Source organism: Danaus plexippus, chromosome Z (assembly GCF_018135715.1).
Source record: "Danaus plexippus chromosome Z, MEX_DaPlex, whole genome shotgun sequence".
NCBI lineage: Eukaryota > Metazoa > Arthropoda > Insecta > Lepidoptera > Nymphalidae > Danaus > Danaus plexippus.
Window position 1 is genome coordinate 3914813 of NC_083559.1, and position 19421 is coordinate 3934233.

At 34.3% G+C, this 19421-nt stretch overlaps 1 protein-coding gene across 1 annotated transcript; it reads right to left on the reverse strand.

The window, feature by feature from the left end:
• Nucleotides 1–204: 204 nt before the first annotated feature.
• Nucleotides 205–18774, reverse strand: LOC116777179 (failed axon connections). The gene is made up of 6 exons (XM_032670575.2): nt 18297–18774; nt 5951–6086; nt 5301–5503; nt 4610–4747; nt 3251–3472; nt 205–3167 (listed from the first exon to the last, which is right to left on the reverse strand). Exons 1-6 carry the CDS (start codon nt 18597–18599, stop codon nt 3051–3053), a joined length of 1119 nt encoding a protein of 372 aa, XP_032526466.2. The 5' UTR covers nt 18600–18774; the 3' UTR covers nt 205–3050.
• Nucleotides 18775–19421: the final 647 nt, after the last annotated feature.

The following is a 19421-nucleotide window of genomic DNA, read 5'->3' on the forward strand; positions in this document are numbered from 1 at the left end:
AAACTTCGCTGGAGCTATGTTGTTATTTACTATTCATACTGAAGGTATAATAATTATTTTTGGTGCAAACATTCGTTCTGAAATATTATAATACTTAAAGGTATTTTAAGGTAACTGACAAATAAAATGAAGCCTGTCCGATGTTGTAAAAGGGTGTCATGGTCTCATACTACACCGGTACACCCCTACACAACACTTGCAGTATTATATGTATTAGATATACTTTAATGTCATAGAATGTTACACAGAAGATCTTAAATAGAGTTGTTTCCACTGAAAGCTCAGTAAATTGTATAATTATAATAAACGGTACATTATGGCGAACCATTACTATCTAATGAATATTACTTATAATTAAAGATATTGACACATTAATTGAATAACCACAAATGTGAAAATTTCATATCGATATTATATAAGTAACCACAATTACAGAATCATTCATCATTATATTGTTCTCTACGTTCCTAATACATATATAGTAATATAATAGACACTTATACTTTTAAATTTACGATTAATTTGTAATATAACACTAACTTACAGTAAAACAAAAAAATAAAAGAGTTTCGATAAGGAGAAGGTGAATCAGAATAGATGTAAATTAGCCTAAATGTGAGACAATAAAGAACAGGGTTGGTATCGAGTAGTTGCCCTCACTAGACTCGGCGGACCAGAGCACTGACGCGCCCATGTCTGACTCGCTTCTTTACTGTCCCATCGTACAACCTACAACGTACAACGCACTTCGCACATAGTGCCGGGTTCGTGGTACGGCGCCTACTAAAGCCTACTATACAATACACGATCTGAATACCGTCGCACTCACTGTGTCAGTTCCGATGATGTGTGACGATGTGATGTGAGGCGGGAGTACCATGGTAGGGGTGAGCTCGCTCGATGTAGCTGTCGACGGTCATTCAAGCCAAAGGGCGCGAGCGAACGCGGCGCCTCGGCGTTCGGTAATGTTAGCCTCAATATAACTATGTCATCTATTGTTATAAAGTAGTTGGATATCGCGTGTTGTGACCATCATTTCTATTCTATCCCTAATCTTAACTCTTACATCCGAGGCTAATGGCAGTGATGGTCAGCAGTTGTCGGGAGGGACGCAAACGTCGACCTTTCCCCAAAAATGACGAACCAAATTATACTCGAAATGAAAAACCTGTACTAGTAAATATCGAATATATAGTTGATTAATCTATGACGGACGCCAACAGCTCTGCGTCCGTTGCTCGGCACGGTGTCTGGTGTTCGACGCCGGCGACTATGCTAGACTAAAACTAATATCATTTAGTGTCCCGGGCCCAAATAGATCGGGATCTGCGGAACACTTGCTATGATATCTACTCATTATGAACATCCATGAATTTCATCAAATATACATATTCTACTAGCCTATGTTTAAGATAAGAGAGTACGTGAATATACTTGCTAATTGTCCAACTAGCGACCGACCTCCCGCCTTTCTGCCGGCGAGGCCAGGATGAGATCGTGACCTCGATATTACGAATCTAGGGACAAATTAAAGTAACAAGTCGTCCAAACCAAAGTTCCCAACGCTCCGCCACTTAACTGCAGACCCTCATACAACAAGACAGATATCCCGACAATAGTCGAGAACGTTTCTACACCCCGAAACTGCTATATAGGCCTGACGACTGCTCACAAATAAACATTAATATAAAAGTTTAGAATAGGTTTACAAACGTTCCAGATACAGAAACCTCTCCGGTGACACACGTCACAAATCCAGGTTAGATGTTACCACGCCGGTTTGCCAGGAGAAAATCAATTGAACTATAAAATTATAAAAGTCTTAAACGATAATTAATGATATCAAAACAGTGTTAGCGCGCGTTCTTGTGGCTGAAGTGACGGGGAATGAAATGATGGTGAATTGGGAAATGATGACAGAAAATTAATGACGGTGATGAATGATGAAGGTGATGGAGGGATGTGGGAGGGGGGAAGGGTCGTGGGCTGATGATACGCTAACTTGACGAGATGGTAGCTCGCTAGAAGTGCGATGGCGGCTTTTTCAGCTCTGCAACATCGCTGACTGGTTATCATTAATTAATTGGACGATCATTAAACCCGAATGTACAATTGATTCCTTATCTAATATAAAAACTAGACATTACGTACTAGGATTACACAATATCATGAAAAAACAGTCTTACAGGCATTTTTTTGTCATATCAAAAAGGGTGTAAATTGTATATATTTTTTTAAATTTTGTAAAAACAAATATTGTACACGAATCAAAAGCGATCGCGCCTGGGTTGTTACCCGCGTGTTGATCCCGGCGCGTCGCGTTCATTGTCTAAGCAGACGAATTTTGATACCAATTAGTTATAACACTTAATTAATTCACAACTTTCGTGTGCCTTATCTGTGAAGATCATAAGTAAACGTTAAATTAATTGAGTATATTATAGTTACTGAAATATATTGTGGAATAATATGAATAATAAAAGTCATGAAACGCTCCCCACTAGAGACTAGGTGTAGTTTTAGGATAAAGACATTAAAATGCCTATACTAAGCCAGCTTCCATACTTAACAATACAATGATTCTTGAATGCCAATATTAATGTACGCTTAATTTAAATTTCTATGCTATATAATTAATTTGATTACATGTTTACCTACTCCTGTAAGTACCTTAACAACCAATTACTTATCTGATACAATTAATACATGAAAAATGAAATTGGGCAAAGCAATCCAATGTAATAAACCAATTATATAAAAAGCTTCAAAACATTAAATACATGAAATAAAACTTTCAAATGATATCAAAAAGGCCGATGCTCGATCACCCCAACACATCGAGCGAGAACTGAACCATAACCAATTCAAACAAATTAAGCGCAATTCATAATAAAGACGGACTCCCGTCACGAACTGATAATACGGGAAAGACAAATGGATTTATACGCTTATAATATACAGATTGTTACGAGTCTGACTCCTAAATGTATAATCAACTTGTAAGTAAGTATGGTAGGCTTGAATGCCGTACTTTATATATTTTATAGCATTTACTTTTCTTTCTCCTTCTCCTTCTCTTTCTCCTTTTCCTTCTCTTTCTCCTTTTCCTCTTTTTCCTTCTCTTTCTCCTCCGGCTCTTTCTCTAGTTCCTTCTCTTGCTCGTCGCCCTGGACAAGATATAAATAAATGTAACAACGATACAAAAATCAGACTATCTACTGATAATAGCCACTGATAGTAGCTTCCTTACCTTGCCCTTCTCGGCGTCATCAGCGGGCTTCTCTGCTTCCTTGGCGCTCTTTTCGGTGGACGACCAGAGTTCGTCCCAATCGGGGTAGGCTCGCTCCTTGATACGTGTGACCAGTCCAACGAGGTTGGGGAAGGACTCAGCCAGAGCGTCCCGCAAGGCATGCTGCACATCCTTGTCGATGAAGTGCAATTGGGCCAAGTTGGCGAAAGCAACTACATCCAGCTGAGGAATGAAATGTTCCCGTTTAGACTCCATGTCCTCAAGAGGTATTAAAACACAGCTTAGAATTAATAATTTACGTTTAAAAATCTCCAAATATTAATCGTTATAATGTAAAACGAGTGATTTTGTTTAAAGAGAAAACTAAACAGCAAACCCTAAAAAGGTTGTATTTAAATCAAAACTTTGTACCATACCACTCTTATAAACGCTCAAATAGTGAAGTCATAACACTATAAGAAACAGTTAATTCTATTTATATCGCTTCCGGGAGAGCACGTGTAAGGGGGAATCCTGCCACTCCCAATGGGATGTTGGGGGGAGTTTGTTAGCTCAGAGTAAATTCGCAGACTGGGGGGATCCAGGCGAGGCCGTATCGGTCATGACCTAACGCACCTAACCCCCCCTTCCGTTATTGCCCCCACACTCTCCCTCCACTCGCCCGGACGAGCCAGGAATAGTGCGCAGCTCTATTGATTTATCTCCCAAACAAAGAACTATACTAAAGTAATTACAATGTTTTTTTAACAATCAAAAATCCAAATTAATATATGGCAAAGGCTTTGGACCAAAGCCGAGCAGTACATTGAAAAACTTTCTACTAAATACCGTTTATAATCAAAGGAATATAACAAAGACAATGCAGAACTGTTTTAATTAAGCTTTGTAGTGACCTCAAAAAAATCATACAGTATATTATTAAACAATAAGTATTTACAACAAATATTTTTACCAAATAATGTTCATTTGTTTTGGTTATAACCGTCACAAAACAATGAAACTAAATAGTTACATTTCATGTCTAATAAAGGTTTATAAGTCTTACTAAGATTCTTAAAGTTCAGGGAACGGTTACCGCCCCGCGCCCAACACCCACCCCGACTGTCTCAATGGCGTAAATATACGGAAGAGTATCATTGTATATAAATAGGGAGACCGTGACTAACAGTAAAAACAAAACAATATTCAAGAGAAATACCCTACATGTATGAACATATCGAATTATCTGGTTTTGCCTTGGATCTTGAAAAAGACTAACATAAACTTCGCAAGTGAAAAATTATTAATCTAACAAAATTATTAATCATCAAGTCCTAAATAGTATAGAAAATTAAATGTTATGAAACAAAGAGTACTCACAATGGTGGGCTCGTCTCCGAAGAAGTATGGCTTATCGGAGAGCAGATCGGAGAGTACGCGAAGATCGTTCTTGCCGAGTTCGATGATCTCGTCTTGGCTGTGAACGCCGATCCCATGGGCCTTCGCCTTCTTCATCCCCTATTGACAAAATAAAAATATTGAATGATCTCTAAATCTGAATCCTTGGAGAGGTAAGAGGTAGAATATTATGTAACTAGACACTGACCATGTTGGTCGTACCGCTATCACAGCCCGAGATCAACTACGTGTAGTTCAACAGGTTGCCGGTTATTTAACTACTGCTGACAATATGGCGTCTGCAACGCATCGGGGAAGGGGGAAGTGCAACATGCGCCGCAGATGAAATGGGGCCCTTACATAAGGGGGGAGGTTCACGTATATTAAAATCTACCTCCAGACATATAAGGGGCGATCTAAATTGAGCTGCGAGACCGTCGACTCTACGAATTCGATACCTGATGATATCTACTAATTGGAATCTTCATCAATAGAGTCTATGCTTTAACAAAAACAAATATTTCGTAATTAACTGAATATCATATTATTATTTTTTTAATAAATTGAATTTACAAAAGCCCTAACGATGATAGTGAAATAGTGCCTAAAAAAAAAAGAATAAAGGAAACCTTGCTGTTCTTTGAACAACGAATAATAATAAACGTTTTCTTACCTTACGTCCAAGGGAGAACTTGTAACAGAAGTTCAGAATAGGATTCGGCAGGCGCGTGTTTAGAGCGTTCTGCAAATTAACTTGGTAACCCTTGATCATACTGTCAGGGTATTTAGCACGCCACCAGAAAATCACCCAAGAAAGATGGTTTTCAATCATAGACGCCATGGCGTGGGCAACCACCCGCTGATCGGGGGTCAGACCTGCGGAGGCGGAAGTGAAGTTTTTGATTTAAAATAGAATGCGTTCAATGCACATGCGCAGTTTGCAGGGTTTAGCCCCCTTATCTAGGTTTCAGGTCGTCCCGGACATCTACCTGGATATCTCCCACGGTATTGATTTAAATAGGGAGACGCCCGGTACATAACGTTATAGGTACCAAATATTATATAAGTTATGTACGGATATTGAATTAGTTTTAACATTTACCAAAGATAGTTTTAGTATCAAATGTTCAACCTATTATTAAAATTTTTATGGGTTAATGCAATTAGCATTTTAGTCAAACTTCCAAAACGATTTATAGTTAAAGACATTGATTATTAAAAGTGTAAGCTTCTGAACCGTATGAAAACGACTCAAGACTCTAAAATAGAGAGATAAAGAAAAGAATATAATTTAAAATTCCTTATTACTTCTAATACACTTACCGGCATCTAAATCTTTAGTAAATTTCTCCGAGAGCTCTTTGATGATGAAGGTGCTATCAGCAATTTCTTCTCCATTCAATTCAACGAATGGAAGCTGGCCCTTTTTGGAGCGGAATTTTGCCTTGTGATCGACGTTCTAAAACAAGCATAAAAACAATTGTATTAAATGTTGTCAAGGGAAAAACTTTTTTTTTACATAATATATTAAATATTGAACACGGTATAATTAGCCATTCAGCAAAAGTTAATTCGCAATAACACTTGAGATGTAATTAAGATGATAGACTGTTACATATTCATGAGAAGTAATTTCACTTTATATTAAAATATGGGTTCGCGATGGCAATACTACAAAGTACATTTACAGATGCTTTGATTCTCACATAATTACAAAGCGACAGCACTTTGCGATGTACACTCAACATATATGGTATACATATTTATTAAATATTTCATATTGATTACAAAACAAAAAATCGCAAGGTATAAAAACGCTTATGGGTTATTATTAGAAAAAAAGTATGAGATCTTACTTAGTTTTCGAATTGACTTTATTTTCATTGGATTAGTGTTGAAGTGTAAGACATTCAAAAATTAACTACCAAAAAAAACAACAAAAGCTAGTGTTTTGACGCGTCATTTACTTTATTCTGCTCTATGTTAGAATGGAAGTATGAATTTTAATGCATGAAAAGGTGGGGAGATATGTTGAAAGCGTGGCGGGGTGGAGTGGGTGTATCTGGGATGCAGAGATGTAAGTTTCACAGCCTAGCAACAACCGGGGTGTCGGAGGACGCATGCGCTCAAACCTCGGCCAGGCCAGCCGAGGCGTCTCACCCACACCCCTCGAAATTACACAACCAACTCCCCGACTAACAATCAATATAGCTGGACGGGTCAAGTTATTAATAACTTTTTGATATGTTTTGATATTTATAGTATGGCCACGTACATGGTTCGCTTAGTGCAAACCGGGTTATATAATAATTAAATGTCAACTCGACAGTCGCAGTATGTATTATAACCATAAAAGCTCGAGGCTTCCTTCTTATATTCAGAGTACATTTGCATATAGGTCCATGGATGTACAATTTTGATTCCGGACCATATACGGTAGTGCATCGGGCACGGCCGACGCCCCCGCCGGCCACGCGACTATCACCGTCCCCCCTCCACCCCTACCGGTCCCGTCGCAGCCCGGCCACGACCTACTCAGCCCCCCAACTAACCGCTCTTACAATTTAATATGATTATTGTGCCAACCTGTTGGGTGCCACGTGTGACTATTCGAGACGAACCGTTACATCGGAATGCACTCCTAAATAATACTGGGCCTAACTAACAAAATTGTTGAAACATTAAATCTTTCACTGTATGATTTTTGGCTATTAATTTTGATATTTTCGCTATGGCCTCTGTATTGAAGTTAATAAATAATAAATAAATGTATTTAACCTAAGTAAAATATATATATAATACTAGTCCACAATTTATTATATAATTTTTATAATTTTACTATTCAAGACAGAAATAAAATAAATTTTCTAAACACAGGCTGAAGTTAATAGACATTTTATTATATTTAGTCTAAAACTTGATTGTATATTGCAAAAACGCGAGCAGACATAATTGCTAAATCCAAATGCTTATCTTTTCTTTAATATTTCAAAACATTAAATAAATCATATACCATTAGTTTCAAAAAATCAAATACATAAACACAATCGGACGCAAATATTTAAAACGTGATCTGTGACACCGAAATGGGTGCATGTGACAATCAAAACCGATCACAAACATGACGTTCATCGAATCATTTACACGCAATATGTATCTGTATTGGTGTCTTGGTTGTGTGTGTAGCTACAGTGGCCCGGTCGCGGGTAACCATAGTGACGGGATAAAGCGAGCTCCAGATTCTGGGCGGGGAGCAGCCAGCAGCTGTATTGATTTCGAGCGGAGTTCAGCGGCCGCGTCACCCCCCCCCCCCGCTTCATCCCCGCCGCTACCCCTCACCGGGGCGATATCAGCCCAATACATTCTAGAACTACATCTACCAACAGCTCGTAACAAAAAAGGGTTAAGTGATTATTAGGCTACGTTTTAAAGCTATAAATATAAATTAATTAGTGTGTGCCATTGAATAAATAAAAGAAAACTTGTATATATTAAACTGACGCTCGTGCAACATGTTCTTTATATACGGAATGCTGTTTAATAACTAAAACAATAACCAAGACAGCTTGTTACTATTACTGGAATTTAATATCAAAATATGTTATATCAAAATACGTTTCTTTATATCCAAACAGCAGTAACAAGAGTCTCGTAACAATACCGGCAATTCATACATATTTTTGTTTCAGAGCTCGTATTGCTTTACGTAGAAAAAAATATGCAAACAGCACAAAACATTATATATATTTCCATTAACTATCATGTATATTTATTTATACATTATGATGACAATAACATGAAAAGTACAAACAATGCAATAAGTGTCATATTAACTTAAAGTTAACCGCGTATATAAATAGTGTTGCAATAAATTTGTAAACTACTTAGGATATTTTAATCTTAATTTTAAGTAAATTATTAATCTTGAATTCTTTTTCTAAAGAACACATTAGTTCATTAATATATTTACCTACATATATAACTATTCAAATTCAATCGAATCGTAACAAACTGAGAGTGGTCATTGAATTGATATTTTGAAATATCGCTATTACATGGAGAGAACTAGCTTATGTACCTAATGTACGTATCACGCGAAGCTACCGGAATTAGAGACTGGTTTCTAAAGGTAGATTAAAAACTTTTAAACTAAATTAGAATTTTTATATCTACTAACGGTATGCATTTAATTAAGACAAAAATTATTAAATTTCAAAGAATTTCTATGAATATAAAAGAAATGGAAAGATAATTACGTCTTTTCAATGAAAACAAGATTTTTAAAATATATTTTAAAATACCGGTTTCATAGTCTAATTGTAAGTTCTTTTTGTCTAGGCTAGAAACCTGACATCGTAAGGTTTATGTTCTTTGAGCGATCGTGTCTGCATGAGCAAATACAGCAAAAAATATGAATATAGGCCAGTAATGATCTTCCATAATTTAAATTTCGTTGGTAATGCAGTTTCCTTTGTAAATCTAAAGCAGACTGCGACCCGGTTTGCATGTCGAGGCCTTAAATGAGGGATTAAATGAAAAGAACTCAGAGTTCATACAGATTTTATAAACGGTTTTGACTCAATCACTTTTAAGCTTTTTTTTAGTACATCACTAATTAAAAAATTTACTGTATTTAGCAAAAAATGTGTATTAAAAAATTTACTCTCATTTGGCATATTTGTATGTATTTTTACAAAAACATATATTTACTGCAAATGTATAAATTTTTCGATTGCATTGTATTAAGAAACAAATAGCAAGACCTATTTCAGTTGATAATATTATTTACGGACATGATGTCATATCGTTCATTTATATATAACAAACATTTTACATTATCGCTAGGGACAAAAATAACCTAAATAATTGTGCTGACTGCACTCGCTCTTATCTCAATTGCTACTAAGAATGCACAAGTGACATTTATATAAACTAGTGAAATAATTTGTTGACCAATATATTTCAACCTAAAAGTTGGGTAAGTAATGATTTAATATTAATATATCATTATATTCGTCAATTCGGAAATACGGCACATCGCTGATCGGCTACAGTATTGTTGTCCATTAAAGATGATTTTTAATATTTCAGCAAGACTTTTATTATTTTTAATCAATTAACAAAGCTTTTAAAACTTTGAATTCATTTGGGTTTTTATCAATAAGTGACTTATTCGTTATGGTAATATGAAATGATGTTCAAAATGTTTAATAAACTGTGCCGTATACGTGGTTATTTATGTTGCGGGGGTGCTAGTGGTGATATCTCAGACTTAAAACCCGGGCACACCCCGCTAGGCGGGGTTGGTCGATGGCCGGGACGAGCATGCGCTTTGAGCGGGTCGAAGCACTCCCGGTTGCCGACCCCTGTCTACGCAATTACTTATACTTTGACACCATACATTTATTACAGTGAAATATGTATCACAATTACCGTTTGAACATCGATTTCGGTAGATGAGACGCGCTGCACTTATTTTTACCGAACAAAAGATATTCCGTTTAAAATGTAATGGACATTTCTTTTAACAAACACGTTTCTTGGTGTGACTGAAATTCTCCAGATGCTTCTGGCTTCCGTAAAAGAGAAAACTTGTTTAGAATACACTATTTATTTAAAAGTTTTTGCGTCCTTCGCTATCCTACGAGGGGAACAGATATGTTTTTCAAACAGTCGTTAATAGGGTGGGGTTTGTACAATGTATCTCATTTATAACTTTGCCAAGATTATTATTAGTAATGTGGTTTTTAAAGTAGCACATTCATTGTATTTCTAACAAAAAAGGGCATTTGAGAGACTCTATTAAAGATAAGAAGTTCTGTCCTCAATACACTATATCTATGCTGTTAACTACTCGACTACACAATTCCATTTAGTGCTAAGCCTGCACAGCCGGTGAACCTCGGTTAACAAATGTGATGCAACAACGAACCCCTGTACTTGTATTAACGAAATATCACTAATTATGTATGTAGATACAGAGCTAGACGTTTGTTATAACACTGTATGGATGTTAATTTTACCAACGCACGTTAGCTATAAGTGTAAACAAGATATCACAATGCACTGCCGTTGCTTAAACATCAGCTTTCGGAGAAACACTCGCCAGTTGTAGTTGATACGAAAATTATCGATTCAAAAGACGATATCATATCATCACGATATTAAAATTGTATTTGATATGTTGAATGTTTTCTATCCGTAAATAAAATTATTTCTATGTTAATAATATATTCCAAGTGTAGTCTAACTTTACCAGAGACGTGTCAGAACTTAGAACGTTTATTGTCTAAAGCAGGACAACAAAGCAAAAGAGGAATAGTATGAAACAAAAGATACTGTCTAACGCTATACAAAATAACAATTCATAACTTTGTATATACATAACGATCTTAGGAGGTTTATCTTCCATCCGTTATGGCTTTTATTACTAATAAATAAAAACTTTATTAATGTTAGTGTCATGCTAGAGTAAAAGGTATATATTAAACGACGTGATTACAAAGAATGTATAGAAAAAATATTCTGAAGATAGTTCGTTTCTAAATAACATATAAATAGAGGAAAGGGCCAAATTTTAAGCAATTGCTTTCTTATGACGCGTAATAGAATGATTGTTATTCTTTGATATAAAAAATCCAGCCCACACTTCACGCGTATGTTTTTTGTTTGGACTGAATGCACGGAAGCCGGTGTCGGCTAACTTATCCCAACATTTTCAGATCGGAACCCAACTCAGGTTTCAAAATTGTCTCGTGATATTTAACCCTTTTTAATTATTAGACCTTAGGCAACACTTTTAAGAACAGACTTCTTAAATACAAGGAATGCTCCATACAATTCCTTAAAAATTATAGTAAGAAAATCAAAACAGAATATTTTTTTCACTTCATAAACTTCCTATTGGCACTACGATAAACAGTTACTTTCACAATAATGCCGTTGTTTTAATAGCTGGATATGACGCTATAAGTTATACATTTTGACATATTATGTGAAGTGTTAGATGCTGCACAGAAATGAATAAGTGATAAAGTATTATGAACATGAATTTCTCCGGATAATCTGGCTATAGTGAGACTTTCGCCATTGTTACAGTGTCTTGATTTTCCATGCAAAAGAGGTTATCTTAGATCACGAAGTAAACTATGATATTATTATAAAAATAGAAATTACGCCTTTTAAATTGTCAGTATTAAAACAATTTATTATAATTGGTAACAGAGATGTCATAGCGTCGTTTAAAAATCAACTTTATATAAAACACGTAGGTGCCAAAATTATTTTTTCGGGATACTTCGAGACGATTACTTTAGCCTTCGACCCAAAAACCGATCGTGGTATGATAGCATGTTTGCAACTATAATCTTTGTGAGTCATGGTGTTAATTGAAAGAAATCGTAAGCTCATTAGCATTAATAATAAATAATAGTTATCACTTAAGATGGAGATTGAGAAAATTTACACATTCTATTTGTGTTGGTTAGGAAGAAGTAACAAAACGCCTTTATAGCTGATAGACATTCTCAACGTATGTACGTATTAGCGACACGTTATCGTGTTACCACCGCTTCGTGCTCTATCCACATTATATCTACTGTAGAAAGATCACGTTGGAGATATGGTATTGTAATTATATAAATTTAAGAATAAATTATATATTGACAACAACGAATCATAATGATTAAATTGAATTCTAGTAAACTTCTAGTAAACGATATTTAAAGCTTTACAGTCAAATTCGTCTGCATAATACTTTGAACAAAAAATTCAGTTCTGAAAAGGCACGTTTTATATTCTTATATTCAGCTTTTGATAAATTTGCCTTTTAAGAAACCTATTCGAATTTTTAGACTGTTAAAACTTTTTCACGACACAATTGTCATCAACATTTCTTTTGACAAAAACTTTTGAGCGTAACTTCAAAGTGCTTCCTCTTTTGTAAACGAAGGGTTTGTTTATTTATCCATACATACAAGTATATATTTTTTTATAAAATACATTAATTTAAATTATTCTATTAAAATACAAAATTTAATAATATTAAAGCTGTAATATTAAAGCAGCTTTTAAAGTAGCACTTTAAAACAAACAGTATAATAGTTTAATTTAATTAATTTTTTCATTATTATTTTGTAATTATTTTTGTAGGGTGGATTATAAGAAGCTACATCTTTGTATGTTAAATCTTATTTCCAGCGCCAGTAGTTTTTTTGAGCGTACATACGCAGGCGCCGGTGTTTGTTGAGAAAGTGCACCCGGCATGCCGCGTGACTTCATAGCTCACTGGCCAACTCACTCAGGTTTCTTATTTCGTTGCAACATGCCGGAGCATAATTCAAGGAATTGTTAAAATGTTAATTCAGAAATAATTTAAAATCGACTAGTCTCCCTGACAATGTGGGAGTATAAAACCTGTTCCATATCTGACGTTATCTCTATTCTAAGACAGACCGGTGTTGCTGTTTTCTTCTAATATTATTGACAAAGCTCTATATCTTAAAAGATATGTGAGGAATTCGTTTAGATATGAAAACTTACAGAAGTTTGCTACAAAAGGGCACTTTTTTATTAGCTGTACTTAATTATTTATCATTTAAAATAGTGATGATGAAGAAATCGATAGAATATAAACATTCTCAAGAAAATTCGTTTTTTTTATATATATATATTTTTTAGACTATAGTAATTTTAATTTGCAATAGTAGAAAACCAGGGTTACACTCAGACTACTTTTATAATACCTACTTCCGTCGTATACGCCTGAAGGTGGTCGATCCCACTTGGCCGACATTCCAGAACCAAATACGTTCGTTTAAAACAAGCAGTGGAATATTAAGTACTTACCTTGATAACCTTAACAAAAGATTACTTCATTGTAAAACGTGCCGATTGACCAATAAACAGTTATTAATATTAATTAATTTGCATTGTAGACTGTTAAGACAGTCTACCCAATTTCCCCATTGCATTTCAATTCTCTAAAGGCTATGGTATATAGAGACCTATACAATACCCAGCCGTGGTATGATATTCATATAATATTATAAGCATTCATAATCTGCTATTAAAGCTACTAAAACCATTTGATTGGAGAACAGAAGTCAGCGATGGTAATAGGGGAGGCTTTAGGTGTCAATTTGAATTAGAATGATGACATAGTTACCATAAACTAATAAGGTTTTGACACGAACCCAGTTTCACCATAATCGGTGTCCCCTAATTAAGTATCGGTGACGTGAGCTAGGTAAGGCAGAGGTTTTGCGTGACGGTATCAACTTAGTTCTCATTTAGGACCGGACCCAAAATTCATATTCCCGAAGGGTAGACCTACACACGCAATGGAATTTTAACACGTCTCTTCTTTCACTTACCGCTGATAGAATACATAGGATGTTTTCACTTTCATGCCATATACATTAGAATCGAATGAGCAGACATTAGATGAACCCAGGACAAGACTATTTTCACCACGTTGCTATAGTAAGCCATTTTCTTTCAATACATTCAGGATTTTTGGTAATAATCACAAATTAGACATGTCTCAATATGAGCTTCGCATTGCTAAGATACTTTTCTATTTCAATCAAAAACGTTATGTTTTTCTTACGCACGCCTTTTACAACGTTAGTGTTCTAAAGTAGCTACTCGTATGCGATGATCTACAATAACAAGACCTAGGTTTCTAGTGCTCTGCTCTCACTGCTTTCTTATAGAACGAATGAGCACAACCAGAAGAAAGTATGTCGGGCTTTTACAACAATTTTATAGTGTTGGGACGACTTTTGAGAAAGCTTCAACCGCAAACTTGGACTTTTCTATCGGACGCAAAAATATTTTTGCACGAGCACTATGACTATTACTTACTTAAAAACAATTTAAATAAACGTAGCCATCGAACACTGCATGTTAATGCTATTTATAAAACAGTATACATCAAAACAAAGACAACTTAATTATTATAATATGCCGCCTATATTTATTGCATACATCGTTATTCAAATGATAATAATAGTGATTTATTGTTATGCACTCATTATCGCATATTTATTAACAAAGCTGGTCCCTCGGGATCAACGTTTATGATACGTGCATACGTGCACGAAGCATGACCTGCAATACCAATAGGTAATACTTAAACCATTTGTAATGCCAATACATTCTTTGCATACTTTATATTATACATGCGCAAGCGTGCAATTCTGGGCACACGCATGCTTTATGCATATTTTAAATCTAACAACAGCTCTAAGGGTACCTTGTTTTTTTAATTTTGATACATTGTTATTTCAATTTAAACCATGTCTTAATTCACAATGTAGAAGTTAGCATTTCGTAAGAGTGAAACTGTTTTAGTCTGCACGCGATTTTAGCACATATTCGTCATTTTGAGGTCAAACGAAAGCTTTTTCATGTCTTAAATTCCAAAACTTAATTTTACGAGTCACACAACTAATCGTTTATAATATTAGTGCATAACATTAATTTCATAACTAGTTTTTAGGACGTTTACAATACTATATGACCATTTGCAGTAAAAATGTGTAATGTCCTATAAATAGTAACAAAGAAGCTAGTCAAACGATGTGATAAATGTAATTTACAGTACAATAACCTTAATAATGACGGCCATTAATTTCATCATCTATTTAGGCGACAACACGAGAAGGGGTCTTGAAATAATATGGACGAATAAGTTTAATTCATTACTCGATGAGGGTGACTGTACATGATGGAATAATTAAAATAATTGATGTAATGAATCTACTACAGTCGGTTTATTGAACTAGATGACATGTGAGATAAATTAATAGTTTATTTATATTAAAATAACAGGAGTGGTGTGACACGATCTGTGTCATAACAGTAAGATTTTCAATGTCATAAATAATAATAACTAAATTAATATAATAGGCTGATGATCGACCAGGAGATAAACGTTATATATTATGATTTGTGAGTTGATACTTTGATAGCGTGTGCAAGGTTAGCGTGGTCAATGACCGACCGCTCCCTCCGACACATGGGCTACTAACCGCTACATTAGAAATACAAACTAACCATTGTAACAAGATTCTAACTATATAACACGATCGCGGTTTAGAAAGTGACTTGTTGTACTTCAATGATTTAAATTATCATTTGACATAAGGGATCAAATTGCAAAAAATACAATTTCAGACTAAAGAGAAAACGTTAATTCACACTATTTTATTATATTTGATATTTAATTACTTGGATATGACATTTTAAATATTATTAAAACAAGAATAATAAGTATATATATACGTTGAGGGTTCCGAACGCGTCCAGTCAAGTTATGTTAGCTCCAGTTTTTTTTTTGTATCAGTTCTTGACGGCCCTTTTTATAATGCTTCCTAAAATTAAATTTATTACTCTACACAGTCCGGGTCATGTATTAAAAAATACAGATTTAAAAGCTAAACTTTAAAACGTTATATATTTTAATTCAAGTAATATTTAAGAAAATGTATTTAATAATGATTAACTACATACATTGTGAATGCTAGTTGTCTGTGAGATGCAAGTAATGGCTTGATTTTCAATGGTGTCATGAGAACGGAAACACTTAAGTATAATGTACCTATAAATTGCAAACAGTTTAACATGCTGTTATCCGTTAAATACGAACCAAGTTGGATAGTCAGACTAAACTTTAATGAAGGAAGTTGCTGGCGATGCTATTAGGACTCCGTAATGAGATCCCGCGATGTTAGCCAGATTACAAAGCCGACGTCATTATAATTTTGACCTGACTTCGAAAACTTTGGGTTACAAAGCTCAACAATGCCGTACCTGGACAAATAATGCGTGGTCTTTTTGTTTCAAGAGCATTATTCAGAATAAAAGAATAACTCGACATCTGGCAACCATGCCCGACATTTCCCATTTCTAATTATGCATTTAAATCCTTTGTTCAAACTAACACCGAGCGAGTATTAAATAAACTATTTTGAAAGTTTTGTATTAAATTTCTATTATAATAAAATTTAAACCTAAGAATTCCATATTAGGGTTTTAAGTCGTAGGACATAAAAGAGTATGCATTGTGAAAACGCGGTTTATAATACTTATAATAATAGATGCAATACTGTATAGAAATTGCATTCACAAATACATCACGTGCCATCCCTAGAAGGTGCGGTCGTTTTTCGTTAGACATCTATAACCTAGCTAAGTAGTAAGTGATTTTATTCTGGCGACCACATAGCAAAAGCCTAGATATTTAGGTACTTTTGAAGTGTTATATTTAATTATTAATATGGACAAAGAAATAACGTTTTAGACCTAGATATGATCGAATCTCTCCTTACGTAGAGTCCGATTTGATTTACTAACTTTGTTAAAAGATAAAAATATAGTAAGTTATCTGAAATTATCAAAAATATTATGTATGAAATTCGAATTTTTGAATAGAAATATGAAAATAAATATTAATTTTAATAACTTTTTGCTTTAACGAAACTCGGACTTATATTTTTTTTTAGCCTTATTGTTTACAGACTTGACAAGTACAAACAATTATGGTCGCACCATATAAAACTGATTTGCAATATGGCGTGTTTAAAATATATAAACGAGTTTGGCCCTTGATGGCGCAGTTGATTGGACCAAGTGCATAGCCTTCGAGGTAATGCGTAGTTTTGTAGTTAACTGAAATGCTAAAAGACCCTGAGTAACTACTTTTTTATTTTTAGCTATAAGAATACTTTTTTTATTATAAGAAATCATCGTTAAAAGTCAAAGTCATTAAGACCATTGTATTATATATGAAATGTGCAAAAAAAAAATCTCGTTTTGAAAATTTTAGAGGATTCAAAATGGAGCTAGGTAGGGCATGCGCAAATCCCTGAAAGGTCGCGCAGGTCACATCATCTAGAGTCCTGGGAAGAGCTATGATTGGTCCTAGGTTGCCCGGATCAAAATCTCTTCTCCTAATATGCGCGGTGCAGTATTTTGTGACTGGCGCGCCGATTTATAGCGCATACGTTACAATTTTGTACAATAGATCCGTTGTTCCCTAACCAAATGAGAACAAAAAACCCTTAATCCAAATAACTACAACCGTGAATTTAAATATTTTTTTACCTCAAATCGTCACGCCCAAACATTAAATATATATATTATACATTTTAAAATACAATAAAATTCATTGTCTCTTCTTCTGTTCTAACTTTCTATAATAGTTAAAAAAATTATGACCGCATTTCGGCGACATAGTAGTTAAATGTAATAAAATGATTTTAAAAAATTAAATTTAATAAAAAATACAATAGTAATGTTAATTATTTGCCGAAGATTTTTTATTAATAAATTTAAATACCACGTACAATTGCAAAGCCGAATTCGCGGCAGCGGCAGGGTAGTTCAGTTATATTAGATTATTAAATAAATTAACAGCGCAAGTTTTGTTCCATGAAAGAATTCAAAATATATTACTGACCTGAAGTTATTTATTAAAGACTTCATTAATAAAAAAAAGGGTAAAATTATATTTTGATCCAACCGCGCCACACCTTACTTTGTATAAAAGTTTAACATTCGTACATGGAACAATCGATACGATACGCTAGCAAACATTAGTAAAATTAAAATAATATTTAATATGAAATTAATAATTTAACCAACACTTAAAGCATGCACTTACTTCGTATTTAATGCCGGCTAGACGGAGCCATGTTTCAAGTTTCAAGCAGTAGGGCGAAGTTGACGGCAACAAAGGCGTTCGCGGAAACTGGTACAAATAAACGATATCTTTTTCGAAATTAATTTTGTGAACATTGGGTTTTGGCTGTACCACTTCAGCCTTTTTTTCTTCTACTTTCCCTTCAGCTTTTTCCCCTTCGGGTGGAGCTTCTTTTGTTTGCCCATTATCTGGCGCGGCGTCGTCTTTTACTTCCTTCTCCTTTTCAGTATTTTCGGGTACATTATTAATAACTTCAGTAGCCATAGTGGAAGAAATAATACACACAGGTGTTTTTATCGCACGCGCGACCCGCAAATTATTTCAGTATTTTTAATTCACAACCGCAAACGCACGGTGCATGCACGGCGTTACCGATATAACTGACTACCGTAAGGCCGACCCACAGATAGTCAACTGGCTGGGACCCGACTGAATAACTGGTTGCCAAGCAACGCCGTTCAATATCACGTCGTCCCACCGTTTTACAAAATGGCGGCATCTCCCGACTTGGTACTTATGAAATATATTTTTTAAATAAAAAGTTACATAATTTTTAAGTTATCATTTTATTTAAACACAACAAATTGGAATCATTTAAAGATTGAGATTGCATTTATGAAGTGATTTTTAGAATTATTTAATAATCTACATAAATTTTATTTCAAAGAGTTATAGTTAAAATATACTTTTTTTTATTTTATTCTACAGTAGTGATTTTATTTATAAAATTAATTATTAGAATTAGACAATATTATTTAAAAATTAAAAATTTTGCATCATTTAAAATTTAAAAAAACATATAATTATATAAATTAGTATGTAGTAATTACTTAATGTCAGATTAGTTGAGAATCAGATTTCATAATAATTTATCCATATTAATTGAAATAATTTATTTGAACGCGAGCCGGCCAACTAAAATGAGGCATTTAAAAATCAAACTCGAAAATGGAGCGAAATTTGAAAATGAAGGTTGGAGGTCGGTTAAGTTTGAAACATTCAAACACCCCCGATGAGTGTAATATTGATTATAATTATTAAACTTCAAAATTTTAAACTTATTTTTATAATAATTCGAGTCACAAA

Excerpts from the sequence above, each read along its gene's own strand:
- LOC116777179 (XM_032670575.2), bottom strand. The coding sequence starts at position 18,599 with ATGGCTACTGAAGTTATTAATAATGTACCCGAAAATACTGAAAAGGAG. Across the intron at positions 3,473-4,609 it reads TCGGAGACGAGCCCACCATT|CTGGATGTAGTTGCTTTCGC; the intron begins GTGAGTACTCTT and ends TTCATTCCTCAG. Across the intron at positions 3,168-3,250 it reads ATGACGCCGAGAAGGGCAAG|GGCGACGAGCAAGAGAAGGA; the intron begins GTAAGGAAGCTA and ends TATCTTGTCCAG.